The sequence below is a fragment of the Cyclopterus lumpus genome, chromosome 22, assembly GCF_009769545.1.
Source record: "Cyclopterus lumpus isolate fCycLum1 chromosome 22, fCycLum1.pri, whole genome shotgun sequence".
Lineage (NCBI taxonomy): Eukaryota > Metazoa > Chordata > Actinopteri > Perciformes > Cyclopteridae > Cyclopterus > Cyclopterus lumpus.
The window spans coordinates 13,728,216-13,750,938 of NC_046987.1; the positions used below are offsets into that span (position 1 = coordinate 13,728,216).

General features: G+C 44.0%; 1 protein-coding gene across 1 annotated transcript in view; it reads right to left on the bottom strand.

Moving 5' to 3' along the window:
• si:ch1073-358c10.1 (mitochondrial peptide methionine sulfoxide reductase) overlaps positions 1–15,923 on the bottom strand; it is a 29,286-nt gene extending 13,363 nt beyond the window's left edge. The window contains 5 exon segments of the mRNA XM_034525493.1: positions 6,559–6,663; positions 9,813–9,932; positions 10,100–10,168; positions 15,634–15,847; positions 15,849–15,923. Coding sequence (XP_034381384.1) covers positions 6,559–6,663; positions 9,813–9,932; positions 10,100–10,168; positions 15,634–15,847; positions 15,849–15,923 — 583 coding nt within the window.
• Positions 15,924–22,723: the final 6,800 nt, after the last annotated feature.

The window sequence follows — 22,723 nt, forward strand, 5'->3', positions numbered from 1 at the left end:
TTTACCCTTGCATGCGAAAAAAGAAAAAGAAAAAATGGCCTGCTCAGTTGGTCCCTGCTGGCTGTTGAGGATAAAAGGCTGCGATTTCTCCACTTCACCTTCATTCCTCCCTTTAGCAAATTGTGCTCGTTCACCTTTTGTCTTTGACTCTTTCCTTATTCCCCCCTCACTCATTTCCCTCCACCTTCCTTTCCCTTTTCTCATTAACCAAGTTCAACCCCAGTTCATATATCTTACGTGTGGTCGAGGGGCAGTGAAGGAAGGGGTGAAGATGCACCAAGCGTAGACAGGCTTGTTGCAGGCTACAATGTGTGTAATGTCCTTCCCCAGAACTCACGGCCTGACCCCGGCTTATTCTCCCCTGGTGTCTTTTTACACAAAGATCCTTCATCCTTTAACCACTGTATGAGCTGAGATTAGCCTCACCCCGCCACCTCCTTATGTACCGTCCGTCCTTACCCTCTACCTCCTTCAGCTCCCTCACTCTCGCACTGTATTTCAGGATTAATCAAATAGATATAAAACAAGAAAAGATTGCAAATGAGGCCAACTCCCCGCCCCTCCCCACATTTAATTATAGAGACGAAATAATAAACATTTCAGCAGTCAAGCTATTGTCAGTGCGATTCAGAAGTGTTTCTGCGTAATTGGTGGCTTTTTGCATCCTTCTGAACAAGGAGTAGAAACATTTGAAATTAATTTCAGAATTACTGCACTTGGCAGTGCATGCCAATGAAACTGCAGCAGTGAGCACTAATGAACAATCTGATGTTTTTTCTTCTACTTGGCTGTACCCCCATACCTGCATTTCCCTACACTGTCACACAATGTGATACTTGTTCATCCCCTTCAGGTCTGGAGAGAGAACCCTAACACTGCCCTGCACCCCAGCTTAAAACACCATCAAGGATTATTTTCACGCTGATAGAGTCGGATAAGCTAACCTTATTTCTACAATTTTGTCAAAAAAAGTACACAGCAAATAAAAAAAATAACAACTGCAGTCTTCCCTGTGTGTGTGTGTGTGTGTGTGTGTGTGTGTGTGTGCATGTGCGTGATAGTACTCAGAGTTGTGCCGTACCCCGCGGTCCCGTTACGTGTGCGTGCCAGCAGAGCCCTCTCCTCCTCTCCCTTCTCAGCTGCTATTTTTGCCCTGTTCTTATGTAAGCTGCTCCTGACGCGCTAGAGACAGAGGCAGAGTACGGAGTTGGGATGGTGAGCATCCCCAGCGGACACACACATGCACTCGCCTGCACGTGCAAACACACACACATACACAGAATATATATATATATATATATATATATATATATATATATACATATATATATATATATATATATATATATATATATACACACACACACACATACACACACACACACACACACTAAGGGGTCTGAATATGTGACACATGCAAACATACATAGAAAAACGGAAAGTGAAGCTCTGCTGGCTGTCAGATGGTGGCACTACACATACAGAGGGAACCTTAAACCAACAGTGGAACTGTGTTTGCCTTGGCAATAGTGACGTGTATATGTGTGTAGATATGGCTCTAAGGCGCACATCATGGAGATTACTGCAGTAACTTTCGTCATGCCTTTTTAAAAATCTGTTATATCGCTTCCATTTTATTTTCTCGACTGCAGCAGTGCTCTCTAACATGATCACTTCAAGGTTCTGGACATGTTGTCAGTGCACTGTGACTCTGGCCCTCACGCGGTTTATTTTTAGTTACATGTAAATACAAAACTTGTTCTACTGTTGTACTCAAAATCAGTCCAGAGATGAGAGAATAAGTTACATTTCCCTTATTTTAAATCAGTGAAAATGTATGTAAAGCATGCATGTATCTATCATAATGTTCTGTCACTTCATCAAATAAAAAAATAAGTGAAATATTATATAATGAGCATTGCTGCAAATTGGATAACAATGTTTCTTACATTTTTCTGTCCAGAGTCAGTTTAATTTCCCAGTCGGCAGACAGTAATGATTTTTCAAATGCTGAACATCTTATTTCAGAGCAAATATTTTAATTGCAGTTAACTCAATTTGCCCACATGGAAATTCATTGCAAATATTTAGGCTCTGTCTGCATTTGTCCGTGTTATTTGGTGTCAGTCATTATTATGCTGAGGTCTCCGTCTCTAATCAACAATCACAGATCAGGTTGGGATCTGATGTTTTTTTAAGTTGTGACCATTTTTGTATTTCACTCTTTCTTCTTTATCACTATCCCCAGCCCTCCTTTTCCATTTTATTTCTGCCATATTCTTTCAATTACGCTCTTATCTGTGGGAGTATTTCTATTTCCATGAAAGGTGAACAAGTGCACAAAAAATGATGAAAATGTTGTTTAACAAAACAAAACAGACTTATGAAACAAGACTATATAAATAACTAATACGTATAACTTCAGCCTCCTCAAATGGACACGCTTTACTCAACCCCCACAGCGTGCACACACGTGCCGCAATCTCCATAAATTAGGACTGTCACTGTGTGTGAGGGTGTAATAACTGACACCTGGTAATGAGCACGCCATTTTCAGCCAACCAGTGCAGAGGGAAGGGGATGGGTTAGAAGTGCGGGGGTGGCAGAGGTCACAGGTCAGGGGTCAAGGTCACCTCCTGCAGGGTTTGACTTTAGATGGCTGAAGCAACCCTAAATTGAGGGATGTGGTGACACGGGGGGACATGGGGGTACCCCAACAGGGAATTGGCGTGTGTCGCAGCCAGCTGGGGTGAAGATATTATATAAGGGAATATTCATGCTCATTTTAATTGTCAGAAAGTAACTGCCACCAGCGTGACTTGGCAGATGGAAGACAGCTTGATCTATGTCTATTTTTGATCATTTCTACGCCTGTGTGTTTGTGTGATACGCCTACAGATAAAGTATATACTCTATACAGCAACTAGACAATGCAGCTCCCAAAAAAAAGAAAAGAAAAGAAAAGCTCAAGGGGATGTAAATGGTCACTAATACTGATTTTATTGCACTTGTCTATTTAAAAGAACTTTAATATATCTCTTTTCTACCGTGTGACTCCACTGTCTACCTACAAAGGCGAGTGTGCATGTATGTGAATACGTTAGTAAATGAGGACAGACGCCTCGTGGCCATTTTAGCTGTGCATTTGTGTTTTTCTGTCTATCGCTGTTCACTGACGCAGCATCAGCAGTCCACACCATAAATACTGCATGGCCTCAAAAAATAGAGAGGATGGAAGGAACGAGGTAAGAGGAAGGAAAGGAGAGGAAAGAAGATGAGGAGGAGGAAACAAAGAGGAGGGGGAAAGCAGTGGTTGTTAAGAAGAAAGGCGGCGGGGAGGGGAACGGAGGAAGACATGGGAGAACGGGGAAAGTGGGGTGGGGGGGGAGGAGAGAGTGACTAAGAGATAAAAGTGGAGTGAGTGGATGCGAGTGTGTTTGTGTGATGAGTGGATGGCCTCGGGGAGCGGTCGACTCGCTGCGCCGCTTTGCGGATGTGCTGACGGGCTCCAGGCCGTTTGCTCACTCGCCCCTTCGCTCTGCTCGCTGCAAAGAGGACAGGGGTGGGGGGGGGGTGGGGGGTGCAGGTGAGACAGTGAGGTTGGGGGTGGATGAGAGCGGGAAACTGAGGAAAATATTTGCAAAATGGATGGGGGAAAGAACTGAAAGGCGGGAGAGAAAAGAGGCATAAGAAATCACAGGAAAAGAGAGAAGAGTAGCGAAGGTGACCTTATGTTTGAATAGGTTAAGGAGCAAAAATGGATTGTAATGCAACTATGAAAGTAGCAGAAGAGTAAAAAAAGAGGGGCGAGTTGACAGGTTGACTGGGTAAAGTAGAGATAAGATGCTTCTTTCCTCCGCTAGGAGTTAAGGGGACAGGGCCTATATTCCGTAACAAGGAAGTATCCAATAAACCAACTGACATGCCATGTGAAGCTGTGTGAACTCATTTCAATGCATTCACAGTGAGTGAGTGAGTGAGTGAGTGAGTGAGTGAGTGAGTGTGTGTGTGTGTGTTCTGCCTATTCGCATGTACACGCAAATGGAAAAAAGCTGTCTCTGAGTAGGCATAATGAGCACTTGTGCATAATGTGAAGTGAACAGTATGCTCGAGTATGGAAATGTGCGCGCAATTGATCTGCAGAGTGTGAAAGAACAGCAAGATGTGTTTGTGTCTCACCAGTGATCATTCTAAATACATCAAATCATGGGTTCAAGTCCCACAATGAAACAAAGCCCTCTGTTACTCTCTGACATGAAGTTTTGACTTTGACTGTTCGGAGTTCACCTGTGCTTGAGTGTTCCCATGCACACACACGTGTGAAGGTATGTCACTAAAGAGTTGCAGACGTAAGAAACTTATAATATGGGAGTGTGTTGGATGGGGGGTCTTTATGCAACATCCCAGGGAATCCAGCAGATTGAGACTAGTGTTGCTGAATATGGAAAGAGGGCACACAGCAAAGGCTGCTGGGAGTTTCTGATTGGCTGCTAATGTTGCTATCCAGGCTGGGATTGGTGGAGTTTACGCAGCCCAACATCACGTTGTTGGGACTAAACCCTTTTGAACTGAGGCAAAGCAGAGAGGCACAGATCTCAAAACACACACACACACACGCACACGTATGTGCATACACACTTTCAGATACATACCCACGCACACGCATTAAAAGGATGTTTTGCATGCAACTGAATATGCATCTGTACATGATCATTCCGCAAGCACTCCAACATAGAGTGTATACATAGACTAGGATGGGCTGTGTGTTGATCGTGTGAGGAGAAAACAGAATTCGTAATGTTTCTGGGCTCGTCTCCTTATATAATGATCTCTAGTGAATCTGTGCAGTTGAAAGGGAAAAGGGCGAACTTCCTTAATTTCTCCATTCTCTTTTAAGCCAGACTCGAAGGTGGACAGAATAAATTGGAGCTTAACCATGCGTGAAGGCACAGCCAGCGGGCCCCTTTCCACCACTACACGCCACATTTGTCAAATCAGAGGAATTTCTGCTACACGTGAACTCAGAATTGGAAAAAATGGACACGGCAGGGATTTATATTTAAGTCACACACAAGGAGCAGCACTTCTAGAAAAGAAAAGTATTCTGGAGTTTGTAGTTATGTCGCTTGGTCTTATAACTGTAACACCATTTTTTTTTTGTGTTCATAGTCAGTAAGCTGCATGCTATTAATAAAACATGAGATGAGACAAGGGAGTGAGTCAGGGGAAATGCATCACTACTCTTCTGGCCTCACTGCCTTTACCCCGTAGCGTGTTGGCTTGACCTATACCTCTGCCTGTAGTAAGACGTGTCTCTGCCTGGCTACAGTGGACAGGAGAATCTCCTCCGATCGGGGTGACGTGGTCATGGATGAAACCCAATAGTTGCTTCCGCTGCTGCGTCTTTTTTGTCAACCCACTTCTAGTTGATCAGGGGAAGTGGAATGTGAAGAATATGGGAAAGCAAAAAGCTGTTCTGTCAGCTTTTTGGTAGATGGTAGATGCACAAACATGGTGGTAGATGCACAAACATGGCCGGTGTCTTGAGAAAACAACCATGACGGATGCAAAAGAACTGACAGAACTGATGTGGACAACGTCACTAATGGTGCATGTGTGTGTGCATGTGCATTGTTTTAAGGCTAAAGGTTGGGCTTATAAATCCTTGATCCATCTCTTCCCAACTTGTCCTGCCCCTCCCTACATTCAATTTGAGTGTGAACAGAGTACCTCTTTGCCTGTCCTTTCTCTATTTTGCGCACACACGCATATGCGCGCGCACACACACAAGCAATGCACACAAGCAACGCACACACCATCCCTGTGCCCTACTGGTGCATTAATGTTCCTACATCACCTCCTCCAGTGAGCAGAGAAAACACGAGAGCAAGAGATTCGAAGAGATGGAGTGATGGGTTATGGGGGATGGGGTTCTTGTCGTCGCTGGAAGGAGAGGTTGGGGGTTGAGAAACGGGTGGGGAAGAGACGTGTGTCATTAAGGAGAGGTGAGGAGACCAGGGTGCAATGAAGTTAAACATATTCGGCCCACTGTACAGAGTGTATAGTGTAGCAATATGGATCAGAACCCAACCTGAGTCAAAGACTGTTTGCAAATAACTATTTGCAAAGATTGACCAGTTTCCCTTGAATAAAAGCTACCTAAGAAACGCATGCAGAATAAAACAAAACATTTACAAAACACTCTTTGAGCTAGAAAGGACCAAATGAAGTACCATAATAGCATCATAATAGCATCAGTCGGAAGCCCTTTGTGTGACAAAAGGCTGGTTTACATTGGATAACGTACATACCATAAACCCGGATAGGGTTTTTTTGCAGTTAGAGCTTGAACATGCACTGGTGTGCCTCTCCATGGATGGCTGGATCTCAGACACATTAACACTGTCTGGCATTGACTTACACCCATGAGACCTCCCCCCATCACACGCAGGCCCACGTCTGGGCATCATCCTTCTGCTCTAATACACCCTGTGACCCTCGGGATTGGTCTTATTTGAGGACAAAGTTTGGGGTTTGTGTGCATGTGCATGTTGCTACCTTGTGTAGGATCATGGCTTTCCCAAAAGTGCTTGAGCAGTTCCTCGAGGCCAACATCTTTAGGGGAGAAGACCACCCTCACCACCTCAGTGTGACCCGTCAGACCTAAAGGAGAAACACAAACTCAAGTTGAATGGAATTAACACTCACTGCTTCCTCCTCCTCCTTCTTCTTTTTCCTCTACACACTTAAAAATGTTGATAACAATTGACTATTACCCAAATCTGGATTCTGCACGTCTTGTCAAACCGAAATATTGCATGTTGAAAATTGCAAAGCAAAGATTTCCAGTAGCATTCGTGTGTGGTGTTGGTGTCATTGATGTGCCCGGGTAGAAGACATTCAGGGTGAAACTGCACTTACGGCAGTAATAGAAAAGAAAGATAAAGACAGGTGCAGACAGAGAGGGGAGAGAGAGAACAGGTTAAGGCTTATGGTGAAAGTAGCCAAATCACACAGACACTCGCTCCTGTGTGCAGCTGCCAGGACCCCAAAGCTTCAAAAAGCTGCCTGCAGGCATTCTCCAACTGGGGGAGGCTTTAGGTCTCACATGCAGGTGTAGGGAACACACACACACACACACACACACACATACACACACACAAAGAAAAGGTATACTCACACACCTCAATGCAAATATATACCTTTGCTGAATGTAAATACAGAAGTGTTAGGATTCTATCAATATTACCCATTCCCGTCTCTCACACATTACACAGACACGTGCACAGGTGTACACACACAGTCTAACATACACACAATGACATGCCCACACAGATAGATGCATCAGGTGATGCAGACAATAGGAGAAGGGATGCCAAATTCATGCATCTGGCCTAAGACCCACTTTCTGTCTCTAAATGACACTAGGCATCATCAAAGGATCATCTCATGTCGAATGAATATGGAAGACTTCACCTCTTTTAACAGTTACCTAAAATCACTTTTCAGTGGATATTAGCAGTCTGTCACGAGTATCTGACAATGAATAAGAGAGTGTTTGCTGGAGCTGTTCATCTTTTTTAATAACAAAAATGCCAACATATAATAAAGGATATATTATCAGAGTATGTCTACATTTTTCACTATGTACATTATGTCAACGTTAGCCATGCATGGATATGTGGCACGTGTGTCGTGGACGTGATGAATGTGCAGAAACAAAGAGAGGAGGCAGCAGGGTGGACCTCAGCTGTAGGAAGGGAGAGGCAAGAGGAAGCGCATGTGCCAGTTTATATAGCTAAAGGCCCAGGTGAGCTGTCAACCAATTGACTACTGAGGTTGGCAAGGACAGCCTTCACAATACACAGACTCCCACCATATAAATATGCATATATTGCTGCGGTTAAAGCCAGCATTGAGTTGGGTTGTAGGTAGTCATGGTGAAGGACAGTCAAGATCTGCTGGGAAAACAAAACAGCATGCACTATGATTTTTCACGCTTGTCCCATCTGAAGGGGGTGAAAGGCATGAAGAAGTGATGCCACTAAAGCTGCTCGAGATTCAATGTTTTGCTGAAGGACACTTCAGCAGTATGAACAGCCCTCTGGGTCAGAGTGGCCTCCCAAATCACCATGACATCCTGTTGCCTTTTTTTGTTTAATTGTTCTCTGCTGTTGGATACCGTAGAACTTGATTTCATCAAGAGAACATAATTTACCAGAATAAGCCTCCTCTTGTGTTTGTGAGAGTAGTTCCTGTCCTCTCTACGCAGAAGTAGCATGGTGTTGTTACACTGACATTGACAGGGACTGCAGTTCACGCCTCGCCTCGTACCAACCAGTTTCTTTTAACCATGACCACGATGTTTTCCTAACCTTAACAAATAGTTATACTTGCCTAAACTTTGGCAGAGCAGAAATCATTGATATGAATCCTTTTGGAGTGATCATATGGGTTGTTATGGAAGAGTTCTCAGCAGCTTAATTTGTCAATTAGGTATGACGATTGTTGGATGTGCAGCATTGAAGAGCTTTAAGCACAAAAGATAACAGAATCAACTCTTGATTCGATATTGCAAAAAAGGACTCTACTGTGAATTAGTTGTGATAAAATATGCTGATTGGTAAAACCATCTCCTCCTATCCATCTCTCAGCTGTCTGTGTTGTCTGTCCTCCCAAATTTGACTGCAACTCAACCTCTCCCATTTCTGTCTGTCAGGACGTCCAGCTTTCTCTCTGCCTGTCTTTCCATCCTTCCCCTGCTCCGCTGACAGTTCCATCAGCCCCTTCTTTCCGTCCGTCTGTCTGTCCGTCCAGCTGTCTGTCCTACCCTGGCTGTGTTGACAGCTCCTCGGTCTCATGCCGTCGCAGTGTTCTGCTCCGTCATGGCCACTGGAGCGACGCCTGCACTCCCTCAGCCAATGGACAGGCAACCATTCTCTCTTCCACTTTTTTCTCAAATTTTCTTTGATCTCAAAAGTATATTTCACCCGTTTCCTCACTTGCTGCAGCTCTCAGTCTCTCTTTTTCTGTCATCTGCCTCCATCTCCATCCTCCTTCATAGTTGGCCATCTTGTTGCTGGAAAGCTGACAGAAAGGGAGACTAGTAGAGGTAGATAGACAGGGAGCCCAAAGCATTTCAACCCTTCTCTCCATGTCCCCCATGCTACACCTGCATCTACATACCTGCATGTAATAATGCGCCCTCGGAAATGGAGGAGCCCCAAACTAACAGTTCACGACTCCTGATACACAGGACAGGCACGCCGATTAAGAGCGAGCTAGACATATTTCCCTGCATGCGTCTATTTGAATCTCACAATGAGGAAAACAAACAGAAACTAATTTGGACGTAGACAGAAAATATTCTCAAGGGCTTTGATAGCAAATTCAAGCCATATCAGGAAAAGAAGCCGGTTCATGGCGCTTCATTCATAGTAACCTCTGTTGGAAAAAAACGCCGCAGTACAGCACAGTACAGAGCCCAATCCTTACAAGTAGGTCATGGGGGGGTGGGGACGGGGGGTGCAGCCCATCTGGAGCAGTGCATTCTGAGTAGTTGACTGCAGATGAAGGGGAAGGCGGCGAAAAGGATGAGAGCGCTGTACTTAAAACACGACTCTGTATCTTTTTCTTTTCCCTTTCCAATTTTTGGTCTCTTGAACCCTGACTGATTTCACAGAGAAATGTCCTGCCAACCCACTTCACCTCCTCCCAGGGAGGGAGCACGATCAGGTAACATATATCAAAGTGTTGAGGTCTCGCATATGGGAAAATGTGCACATTCGCACACGAGGTGCCGAGTGTATTACCTGAGCAGACCTCGTGGTAAGTGGGGTTGGGTGTGAAACCGCCGGCGAAGCCCACCTGTGTGGTGTAGACTCCTGGAAGGCGCCAGAAAAGTCTCTCAGATCCCCAGAAACAGCCTAAACCTGGACAGAAAGACAGCATGCAAACACACACCAACAGCATTAGTGCTTGTTGTCTACCATAAACCATCCTCACATTTTATCAAAATGTGTCAAGACCTACAAACTGGTTACAGGATTCCATATTGGGTTCATTGTGATTACACAAATGTGTGATTATGCAGTCTCACCAAGCATGATGGTCTCCATGCCTTCTGGAAAAGGCTCCACAGTGGGATTCCCATTGGCTGCATGTTTCTCTGTAAAACGATGCGGTGTGCAAATGTGAAATCAAATCTTAACACAGACGGCACAAATCACAGCCTATGTGTGCAGGGGTAGGGGCCCTCATAGGTCTGCACTTCATTACAGGCTGACCCAGGCCAGCGGATCAGAGGCTGAGGCTTCTGTGCTGGAAGACAGTTAAGAGATTACACAGCTTTGACCGCCATTACCCCTGCTGTCCTCCCCTCAATGCCCACAATTAAACACTATCACACAGTTATTTCCTACATGCCTTCAAACGTGAGTCTATTAAGCGCTAGGCCTGGCATCATTGGGTGTCCACAAAGCAAACCGATGACGACACTTTAGGGGCACGCGCCGGCGTAACCCCACGAGCAGGGGAGAGCCTCGCAAGTACGCCCACTGCCGTCCTAATCTTCACTACGTTAAAAATACCCGATAAGTAAAACAAACTGGAGTGCTGAGAGATGGCAGGGGGGTGGCACTCTACTGCCAACTGTGGGGCATGGAATTAGAACACTAAAGAGGAAGTATGTGTGTGTGTGTGTGTGTGTGTGTGTGTAGCCCACAGATGTGTGAGGAGGATTAGGATTTAAGAAGACTGAGTTGACTTAGCGTGCAAATCTCCACTAAGCAAGGCTGGTTTGTACTGCAACTACTAATATTAGTCTACAGATAAACAGGCCACAGGGTACACTCAGAGCTTAGGCACATACTTACAATGGATGCTTGCTCTAAGTTCGATGTGTGATTGCTCTCTGGCCACTGAGAGATGTGATGTGTGACATTGACCTGAATACCAACAGTCATAATAGTCAATTTCCTTGATAGGCCCAGGATGATCTATAACTGGTAAGACCGACCAAATACCAGTTACCTGCAGTTTATTTCAGACTGAGGGATTACTGCAAAGCCAGGTAGCACAGAAGCATTGGAAAGAAACCGTGCAATGCCTTGACCTTAAAGATTAACAAGCATTTTGAAGACTACAGGAAGCAAAAGAAGCACCAAAGCACTTGAGCTGATAACACCTATCTTGGAGTGCCGCCTTTAGGACACTTTTTTGATACGAGACAAAAGTCTGGTTTTCCTGTGCAGTACCAGATTGCAGAAGCATGCATGACTTCTAAAATGTCACAGAGGGCTGGGCTGCCTTCAGGCAGTTACTTCCTGTCCTCCTGTTGAGCGACAGTTCTGTCTTTTAGCAGCAGGTTGTATGATGCTGCCAGGTCATGTTCACAGGCAAAGTCAGCTGCAATCAAAGTTTATCTGTGTCAGTGACTGTACTGGCTACATATTCTCAGTCCGCAGGGGTGACTTAAGGTGGTAGGCGGACAGGAGAAATCGTCTTCTTTCTTCTGTGAATTTGTTTAGTCTTCATCCTCTGCTCACGCTCACCCTCTTGTCCTGCATATTTTGGCCGGAGAGATAAAAAGTATTGAAGTTGCCAAATGACGGAGGGAGAAAAAGTAAGAGTAAGAGAGAGACAAGTGTGCGATAGAGGAGGAGGAGTGGGAGGACGAGAGATCCGCCTGCCAAGACAATAAAAGGAGTAAATAGCCAGTGAGAAGCAACAGATGATGGGAGGAGAGAGGCAGTGAAGGATTCGTTTGGCTTTCAGACCGCCATGCCTCTGGGCACTGTATAAAAAGACCAAGCACTTCATCCAAGAGAAAATACTGAGAAAACAAACAAGCAAACAAATAAACAAACAAACAAAAAAGAGAGGTAAAAATGAAGACAGCCAAGAACACGCCGACACAGCACTGACCAGAGAAGCCAACTCCGATGCCCCCCCCTTGTCAATCTCAGCTGCTCGCCATCTTCGCTTCACACTCTCTTCCTCACAACACCTTCCCATCATCCCTCACTCTCAACTTATGTGTACAGATTGTAAAGCCCTCTGAGGCAAATTTGTAATTTGTGATATTGGGCTATACAAAATAAACTGAATTGAATTGAATTGAACTTACAAACGTGTCTATGCACGCACGCAATCAGCTGCACAATCCCTCGCACACCGACCTCTGCTGTGGATATTTCTCCCATGGAGCAGCTGGCAGAGGTCCAGGTGGTGCCAGGATGGCTCCTTTCACTCGGTCTAGCCCAGCATTCCCCCCTGCCAGCCCAGCGCCCACACCCCATTCTGCCAGAATCACCCCACCTAACACAGAGAAAGAACTGGCTGAATACCCTCACTACGCTGCCTCACTACGCCAGCAAAAGAAAGAACAGAGGACGACAAAAAACAAGCAGGGAGGGTTACTGACTGAGTTTACAAAAGAAGAAAAACACGCTGAATATGGGGGAAGGATTCATGAAAAGGATTTCTTTTTTTCAACTTGGATGGGATATGGGCGTAATTTCTTTTGTGCACCTTTGTTTTTGAGGATATCTGGAAAGCGCAGTGCAGGCTATACAGTACAGCGGGATTGAAGCGGAGTACTTTGGTCAGCTATTGATGCTTCTAGCATGGTGGTTGTAGGCGGCAGGACCAGAACCAAATCATCGGACCTTAACGCTCTGCTTGTATCATGGTTACCATCAGTCAAGGGCACAACAATCTGTTGCTTAACAACATCAAGTTTGAACTGTTTCCGATTGGTATTTAGTCTTTATTACCCTTCGATTATACCCGTGGTCCTGTGTTTCTCACCCGTAAAACTGAAGTCCAAGCGCTGCTGCCCCCTCATGCAGAAACACGGGAGAGGTACTATCCCTGGATGCCAAAACTGGCGACGGAAAGGTCGATTTCCAGGCTGCTCAGTTTATTTCCTTCCAAAAATCTATTCTCTCCCTTTCCCTCTCTCTTCCCTCCCTCTCACTATTCCTCTTTCTAGCTTCACACAGGTTGGCAGAGAGTCAGGCACGAGTTGTCGGAGGAGGCTGACGCTTTATACTGGTGCCAACTACCCTCTGTTGTATGGGAGCATGGGTAGGGGTGAGAAAGAGTGGGGCAAATGAGGGGAGGGGAGAGGAGGGGAGGAAAGAGTCATGGCTGGATGGAGGTGGTCGATTTTTAAAAACAGTAAGAGGTGAGTCAAATAAATATTTTTTGCTGTGGCCTGAAAACAACCCAACTTGGTAATAAGAACCTACATACAGCGATAGCTGACTCTATTCAGGGTGCTAAAAGTGTCTAGACTCTGAAGAGCACATCTTTGAAGGCATCCATGCATTCCATACATACTGTATCCTAGCAACGGAAACAGTTGCTATGGAGAAGACTACCTACTACAACACTGGCTCCATTATCCCCTGCAAGCAAGATGGAGGCACATCCTGTTGGTTCCTGCATGAACATATTTACTCAAACACCGATCTGACGAGGAAAGACAAGGATAGCATCCACCTGGTCAGCACAAAGGAATAAATTAATCTTGTTTTTACCTACTTAAAAGGAAAAGGAAATCCTACTGAAAACTTTTTAGGTCTCCATTTGCAGAGATACCAGAGCAAATCAGATTTTCTATACCACTTATACTCTCCAGTGTTGCAGGAGTAAATCCTAGCATGCAATGGGCAAGATGCAAGATACTATACTACACTATTCAGGGTCTCCAATTCACCTTACTGACTGCGGCATGGTGAGCAAAACTGCTGAGAGAAACCAATGCAGACATGTGGTAGATAAACACGATCCAGAAACAATCCACATTTCAGGTTGGGTAAGAACACAGGACGTGTTTGCACTAAACAGTACGCGTCAGCAACAGCACTGACCCACCAGAGAAGATCTCTATATCTTTATATCTACTGATTGTTTGCATAAGTAGCATGCTTTCCAAATTCCTTACATATTTCCTTCCCCTCTGAGCTTATTGCAAAAGCCAAAAAAACAAGGGCATCTTGAGACAGCGGAGATTGGAAAACAACAGAGCAATAATACCAGAAATATATCTTCGCCATGAACCTGCTTTGAAGAGTTATAGAGAAGCATGTTACAGAGATTGATTTTGGTCAGCTGACCTCCCCCATCCTGTTTGGAAGAAATATTGGCAGTCTATCCTGCACTGACTCAAAATAATAGCTACTGTGCCCCTACTATGTAGCAATCTGCCACTGGATCATTCTCGCCAAGGTCATAGAGTACATTATACGGAGAGCAGCGAGGGAGGGAACGCAGGACACCGGGACGTCTGAACAAGGAACAAGGAGCTTCTTTAAAGAGGCTGGAGGGGTAGAGGCAACTTTCAAAATGAGTGATCTTCATGTAAAGAGAGGACAAATGTGTCCACTCACAAACACACACAAGGCTGGGACAGCACAGGGCATATGTGGAGACAGTCCTTGCAATCCCTACATTACTCATGCTTACTCCAACACGCACACACACACACACACACACACACACACACACACACACACACACACACACAAGAACAACCCCATCCCCACCTAAGCTGCCCCCCACTGTGAAAGGGGAGGAACAGATTTCTGCCATGCGGTGTCTCCGAGCTGCTTCGACAGACGGAGCAGGAACTTACGACGGGGCGGAGCCTTCATGCGCATAATGCCCAGATGGGACTCTGGAGTCTGCGGCACCGCTGACTCCTATACCCTCACACCCAGCTCCCACAATGCACCTTGTGAACGCCTCAGTCTCAGTAGGTGAAAGCAGGGTCCAGGTTCAAATCGTACCATGCTTCGCCATGGTCATCTTGTGAGCCCTGCTGTCCCTAAATAGGACGATGACAAGCTGAATGAAATGCTAAAGGCAGAAATGACTCGGTAGTACATCCCAAGTGCGGATCAAATATGAAATGGGACTCCAAAAAAGGTGCTGAAACCAAGAAAATGGCTATACAATCTTTTCTGAAGACAACATTTTATAAACATTGAGCATCAGTGTATTTCTAACAGTGCTGAGAACTGCCTAAGGCATACTTGGATTAAAAAGGATAAATATGCAGCTAGATTAAGTTCCCATGCCCATACCTTCATGGGAGGAATCGCAGGTTCATAAAGTTAGTAAACTGTGTTTATCAATCTGTAGCTAAAGCTACTAAAGTGTATCTGCACTCTTTGATCCAAAGGCAGGTAATAACAGCAGCACAACGAATGTATTGACTGCAAACCCAAATATATGCTGGTGGAGAGTTATAGTCCCTTTATGCTACACACACATTGAACATAGATACAAATATTACATTTTAATGAAACACACTTCATAATAGTATTCACAATAGGCCTACACATGCACACAGGCATCATGTAGGCTATGTGCAGTGTGCAGTGTCATGAGATGAGTAGGCTATTTCTATTACCTCTGTCTTAAATTAGGAATCACAACTGAACATGTTAAAAGGAAATATTGAAGTGCAGCAGCAATTGAAATGATTATATTCCTGATTAAAGCAGCAGACAATGCTCCTTGACGTGAATCCGAGGTCACTCGCCTGTGATTACGACAGTTCACCAGCTGCCATCGGGACAACTCCACTAACTCGGATACAACTTGTCACCGCGTGTTATTTACCTGCCACGACCATTTTCTCCTCCCTTCCTTTCAGAGCGTGCTCTCTGCTTTGCGGCAGAGTCTTATCAGCCATTGAGTGAGCGGCTGCGACCCACACAGAAACGAGGAGGACGCAAACTGTTTGTGGGAACAACTGTGAACATGTCTTCCGGGATGCCTCCATCAGTTTTACGGCAAGGCACTGGAGAGAGAGGAGGGGGGGGGGGGGGGGGGGGGGGGGTGGAGAGACGGCGGCGAAAGCGCCATCGATATGAATATTCATCGTGCGTGGGCAACGTCGTGCGCTGCATATTAACTAATCAAGGGGTTAATATGACTTTGGCACAAAAGCCTACAGTGCACCGTGTGCGGGAACGAAATTAAATTGAAATAAATATCCAACGCCGTTCCGCATGCAAATGAGCTCGCGCCAATTATGAGCCCTCGGTCGGTGGGAGATGGGCTCTGAGGATGGATGTATGGATGGGTGGGTCTCGCTTTGTGGTTCATTTTACTGCAAGGAATTTGTGTGTATGGTTAATCTGGAAGAGGAACAGCTGCACGAGTCCACTGTTAATAGCTTACAAAATGGCTTACATGTGTTAAAATGTGGAGGGGAAAAAAATAGTAGAGAGTGCTAAAGTCTGTCTGTATATGATATAGCTGCCACTCATACTGTTCATGCATCAATTTGATGTATTGTCCGTTTTATTACAGCACATCTTAAAATATTTGTGTTGCTATATACCAGGCTGATCCATGTCTCTTTGTCTTTTTTTTTTTTATTGTAACTTAAACCCAAACCATAAGAACGTATTTATTGTGATATGATATGTAGCTACACCTGTATTGTGTGGTATGATGAAACGGTGTAAAAGGCACATTTATTCTGTTTGTTGAGATGCTCTTCTCTTTTCAGGTTGGTTGGGTCCTATCTGTTGACAAATGCCAAAGTCATAAAACTTCATCACTTTAATAATGGGATATATTTTCCTTTGAGTTACCTGGTAAGTCAATGGTATTTTCAATTACAGTAAGGCATACCAACTGTGTAGGTAAAAAGGCACAACACATCACACTTCATCATCTTCGCAGTAAAAGTGTAAAAAGTTATAAATTGCAAGTCCAAAGTCTTCAAGCAAGTCGGCTCGTTGATGTCCAGGATGCGCCTCAGTCATCAAAAGCCAGATATGCTCAGCATTATGTTATAGATGGAGCCAGACCAGTAATGTGAAAGTAATGAGGGCAATTATTTACGTGTGGGAACTTCTTGTGCATTCTTTGTCCCATCCAATTTACCAGTAACAAAGAATCCAGGGCATTGTTCCTATATCCTGCAAGCCAGAATAATATCACACCCCGCTGCAATACCCCCTTTCCCCCTCTCTCTTCCTCTCTCTTCCTCTTCCTCTCTCACTTATCTGCTGGGGAAATGAAGCTCAATCACCTACGGAGGAGCTGAGGGCGGCACAGGGGACTTTGCAATGCAAATGCCAGGTAATTACCCGAAAGCTAGAGAGTGGAAGCACACAGATGAAAATAGAGCAGGCAGAGAGAGAGAGAGGCAGAGAGAGAGAGATGAACCAAACACTAGGTTCACATGCCTGTTGATGCAGGATGATTGGGGTGTGTTGGGGATGTGTGGGGATGTAGGATGAGGAAAGGGGAGAGGGGAGGAGGGGGCAAAAAGGTGATAAGAAACACAGGAACGGATGGGAACTACAGTGTGTGTGTGTTATAATTTCCTCCCTGACTTCCTGGTCTGTGAATGTATATGAGAGTTCCTTTCACTAATAATCAATAAATGTTGCATTCCCCTGTGTCTCCGCGCTGTGCCGTGATTAAGAACTTTTAATTCAGAAGAATATCTGCGCCGAATACAATCTCGCTTTAGTGCGGTGGCAGTTTGAGTAGAAGGATGTGTGTGTATGCATGCATAAGTGTTTGCGCCTGGGTGCTTGTGCGCACGTAGGCATGCGAGTATATGAGCTTGTGGCCACTATTGTCTGCATGCTCTCTAATGGGCCCTTGTGTATGTGGTGTATGCGTGTGCATGCGATAGGTTTATTGCATATGTTTGTGTGTGTGTGGTTTGTGTGCTGTACCGGAGGTTTTAGTGAGTATGCCAGCTTGCAGCTGTTTGATTGTCAGTGAGTGAGAGCGAAGAGATGTGCAGATGTGAGTGAGTATCAAAGAGATTATGAAATGACCTGGAAATAAACACTGCAGTAGATGTTGAGCCCTCTGTGATGGAGGGATGGTTGGAAAGCTGTATGTTTATGTATGTTTAGACAGTTCAATGTCATTTAATTCAATAAGCCCAAATGTTTGTTTGTGATTCAATACAGGACTCCAGCATTTGTTTGTTTGTGGAAGATATTACCAAGCAATAGCGTGACTCACAAGCAGTTTGCACCTTGACTCAATAGCTGCTGCTGATTAACATCTGAACAAAACAGGAGCCAGCCAACCAGAAAACTGTTTTGGCGATTTAGTGTAATTGTGGCTTTGCTAAAGTCTCACTTCGCTTAATTAGAATAATAAATCATGCCGCCTCGTTGTTTTCAAAGGGCCCTCCATCGTCTCGCCAAAGCAGGTGGGTTTGTGGGATGGTGTGAAAAAACAAAGGGTTTGATTGCTCGGCTGAAGCTCCAGTCAGTTAAAAGCAACGTCGCGCTCTCTGGGGATTCATATTCAAAACTGAGCCATATCAATTCATAGACCTGAGTAGGAAAAGCCAACTTGACAAATTTTGATTCATATGCTGGCCCATGCTTGACTTCACTTGACATAAATCACTTGGCTCATTGGAAAATGGAGAGAGGAGATGGGGGGGTTGTTTGAATGACATGAAAGGCTGAGAAGGGATTGCGTGGTGCTACTTTTGCAAGATGGTTGTTGTGTCTCCCAGTTGCTTTCTAAAAGGAAGTAGGCCATCAGAACCAGCCTTCATGGCCAAGTGTGAATTTGACTCAATGTACATACAGTACATATATTAATCAATTGTAAACAGTAATACAGAAGTGAAGTGGTTCTGAGATTGTATATGGCAGTGTATATAGTGTGTTCATCAATACTGGGTATAACATTATCTCTCTCATTTCAATGAACGTTGTTTACACAAACTACAACATCAATAGCAATAAACTTAATTCTCCCTCTTAGACCAAAGAAATCATCAAATATTCACTCACATTTTGGAAGCTAGAACTGATAGACCTCTGTGCTTTAAAACTGACGTCAAGACCAAGTGATTATTCAAATAGTTGCAGATTTATTTTCTGTCGATCGACTAATCGATTAATCCTTTAAGCTCTAGCAGCCTCAATATCTTTCTTATCTTATAATCTCAGAAGTGTTTACCATGTGGTAGCAAAACAGAAAATGTTGCATTTATTCATAAATATTCTCAGCCATGACAGTTTACTATATATTATGTTCTTTCAACCAAGGAAGTGCATCTGTTTCTCAACCATTTCCTGTTCAGCAGTGATTACAAACATTATGCATTTATTTTGGTGTTTTCCTCTCATTTTATGAGTAGATACTCCGGTGGGTTGGACCTCTTCTGAAGAGATAGTATGTAAATGTCTCTCTTTAGCACATTGTAGCAGCACATTGTTTTCAGTGAATATTGGATTTGTTATTTTAGCGGTTCAAATAATTAGATTGAAAGTGTTCAGTGATTTTGGTTCATTGTATAGTGTTTGCAGTCTAAGGGGTTAAGTTGTAAATCCGGAGAGCTCCTGCTTTAAACAGTATTGCAGGGATTGTTAAGGACTAGATTTGAGGTGCAATAGCTAGTTTTCAGTCAAAGAATAATATAAGCTGTGCTGTTTGAATTGCTTGAGACTCTTTCTCGTGGACCCTCACCATACACTCTTCAAACTGTATTATATTGAATCTCTGTTGGAGCTTTGTCCCTTCAATAAAATGTATAAAACGTGTTGAGTCGTGCTCTTCAGCTACATTGTTGGAAGAATTACACAATTTTTATATTACCAAATTTTGTCTGATTTAGTTAACTATCAGACGCATTTTCTTTGGGACTATTTGCTTTCAGACCAAACATTTTCCACAGAAGTCCTGAAGATGTAACATAAACAGGCAGAAGCAGAATAAATAAGTATTTAGATAATAACTGTAGTATATGTTATCGACTGATTAAATGTCATTATGTTTTGCATGTAAAATCTTACTGGAAACTACAGCTGTCAAATGAAGTATTTCCCTCCGAAATGTAGTCGAGTAGAAGTATAAGTCGCATAAGAATAAATAAGTAAAGAAAAAGTACCGCACAGCACTTTTTGTTGTTACTTTGCATAACTGACAAAAGGTTGTATCAGTTTAACATATTTGTTGAAAAGAATCTCCTCTTAATTTGCCTCTTTGAAATGTTTTAGTATTAGTACAAATATATACGACTTACAACAATATATAGCCCCCAGCATCACCCAACTTTTAAGTAATTCCTTTAAATTATTTCTCTGACTCTTCACTAGTTGTCCTTCAAAATCCTCATCATGTCTCATTTGTTTTTTAAAATTTTTTATTTAACCTTTATTTAGCCAGGCGAAACAGATTAAGAACAAATTCTTATTTTCAACTGTGAAAATTCTTATTACATTACTTGTAATACATTTCAGAATGAGACAACATTTGATATCATAGGTTGCTCTATGCAGGTACATGTAGAAGGAGAGGATAGATACGGATGAACACAAAGAACACAAGAGGTGATTAGAGCAAGCTAAGTGCAGCTATGTAACACCAGTCCACTTCCTCTCCCTCTCGCTCTGGTGCTCCAGCCGTGCTAAGAGTGGCTGGGCTAAGCCACTCTTGCCCTACATACAGCCTAAACAGCAGATTACCCACTGTCCCTCTAATCCCATGCACCAGGGCATGTGCCACTGTCACCATGCACCAACCAGCCAATCACCCTGCAGCCACCGTCACAGTGCCTGCTGTTCTGCTGGCTGTGCAATGCCCCCGCCCCGATCGCTAACATCGTCCCTGTTTCTGATTTTTTGGGTCGGTCACTTTGGATTTTCGGTTTTATTTCTATCTGAATAAAGCACGCTGAAAGCTGAGATATCAAAAATACTTTATTCGACACGCCTTTCTTGCTCCCTGTGTCTCTCTCTCTCTCTCTCTGTCTTCCCTAGCGACACCCTGTCCGGTCCTCATCCTCCCAGTGCCGCCCCACCCTCTCCCGGTTTTAACCTCCTCATGACCACCTGGCATGGGACAGCTTCCTCAGTCCCTCAGCCTCACCTAAACCACCAGGCCTGAGATTAGGGTTAATCTGGACCTTGTGTCATCCTGTATCTATCCACCACCCCCACAGCCCCATTCTTCCCTCTCTCCCTCCCTCCTCTTTACCAAAGAGGCTTTAGTTTAAAATCCTTTATTGTGAACCCCCGCTCCCCTTGCAGTGTCTTTCTGCCTGCTGCCAACTGCAACTTTTCCTCCCGCACCACATCCTCAGCCAATCCTTAAACAGATACTGGTAGAACCTGTCCCCAAGCTATGTTGGTTAAGAGATATGAGAAAAGGATTTTTGCATTGTCTTTCTCTTTAGAATACATTTGGAATTAGGCAGACACAGGCACTATGCTGAAATCAAACGCTTGCTTGTGTGTGTGTGCACATGAGCGTGCTGTAATACATGACTATTCTTACAAAGTGTGCATATGGTGTAATGGTATATGTGTGCATTTTCAGTAGGCTCTCCCCCTCGTCTCACCCCCGAGGACTGAGTAAAGGCACGGAGGCCCGAGTTGGATGAAGAGACTCCACAATGGTGCAGAGAGCAAAGATGCATTAGAATGAAGACAAAAAGGGGAAACGACACAAAGTGCTGAAGCCCCGTTTGATTTTTTTTTTGTCTGTGGAAATAAATGGCAAATTCTCCCTCTAGCAAAGTCTCCTTTCTTGAGTTGAAAAGCCAGAAAAAAAGCACTTGGCAGACAGAAACTGGTAGAATGGAGAAGGAGAGGTAGAGGGGCACAAGGGATGTAGGCCAGCAATAAAGTGTCTTATCGTGAGGTGCAGAGAGAGACCCTTGAGCATAAGAACCTGCATGAGTTGCGTGCTTTAATGAGAAAACGGCATGGAGGATCTGTTGAAAAAATTACAAGATGCTGAGCTTATGATGTTAATGTCAAATTCCTTGCACAATCATATTCAGCCAATTTGTTGAGCACTGTTTAATTTGTTTCCGATTACACAGATAGTCTGTTCGCTTATTAAAGAGTCTTGAGTACATGTAATATAATGATTATTTATGGGGTTCAGTGATATGAATCCCAGTCAGCCGAAGGTTCCTCATGCCTTCAAGAGACATACACTCACACACACACACACACACACACACACACACACACACACACACACACACACACACACTCACATGCTCGTAATATGAACTTGATGACATTATTGTTTATGTAGCGGACCTTAATGCATAGCGGTAGGACGAAATGCTAAAGATCTTGTAACTGGATTAGGAATATGAAAATCCCAGAAGCAAAAAGAACAGCGAGACGCAGGAATGACTGGAAGAGCGAGAGTGACTGATTAGAGGCTAGAAAGCGATAGAAAACATGCTGAGAAAGGAAAAAGGCTGAGAGTGAGGCGCGAAACGAAGAATGTTCAAAGTGATTGTGCAAGAGTGCGATGTGTCCACAGAGAGCGAGAAAGAGAGAGCGAGCGATGTGGTTAATGGATGTAAAGTAATTGCTGTCATGTGGATTCTGATCCCAATAAATCAGGGTCAGGGTGGTCTCCGGTGCCTTCACTGCATGGTTGAGAAAAGGAAAGGTTGGAGGCAGCCTCGATCCGACCGACACACACTCACACACATCTGTATGTAAGTGTACACATGTAAATATCATACAATAAATATGAGAAACAGGACAATCCGTATGCCATTTTTGATCAGTTGGAACTTTGTGCATGAATATATGTAAATGTCTCTACTAAATTATGAAATCAAATCAAATCTTTTGAACCCCAAACAAGTTGTGTCATACATGAAATGACCTTAAAAAAAAAAGAAAGAACAGCAATATAAAATAAATTCACCGCAGCACTCCACTAACACCGGCCT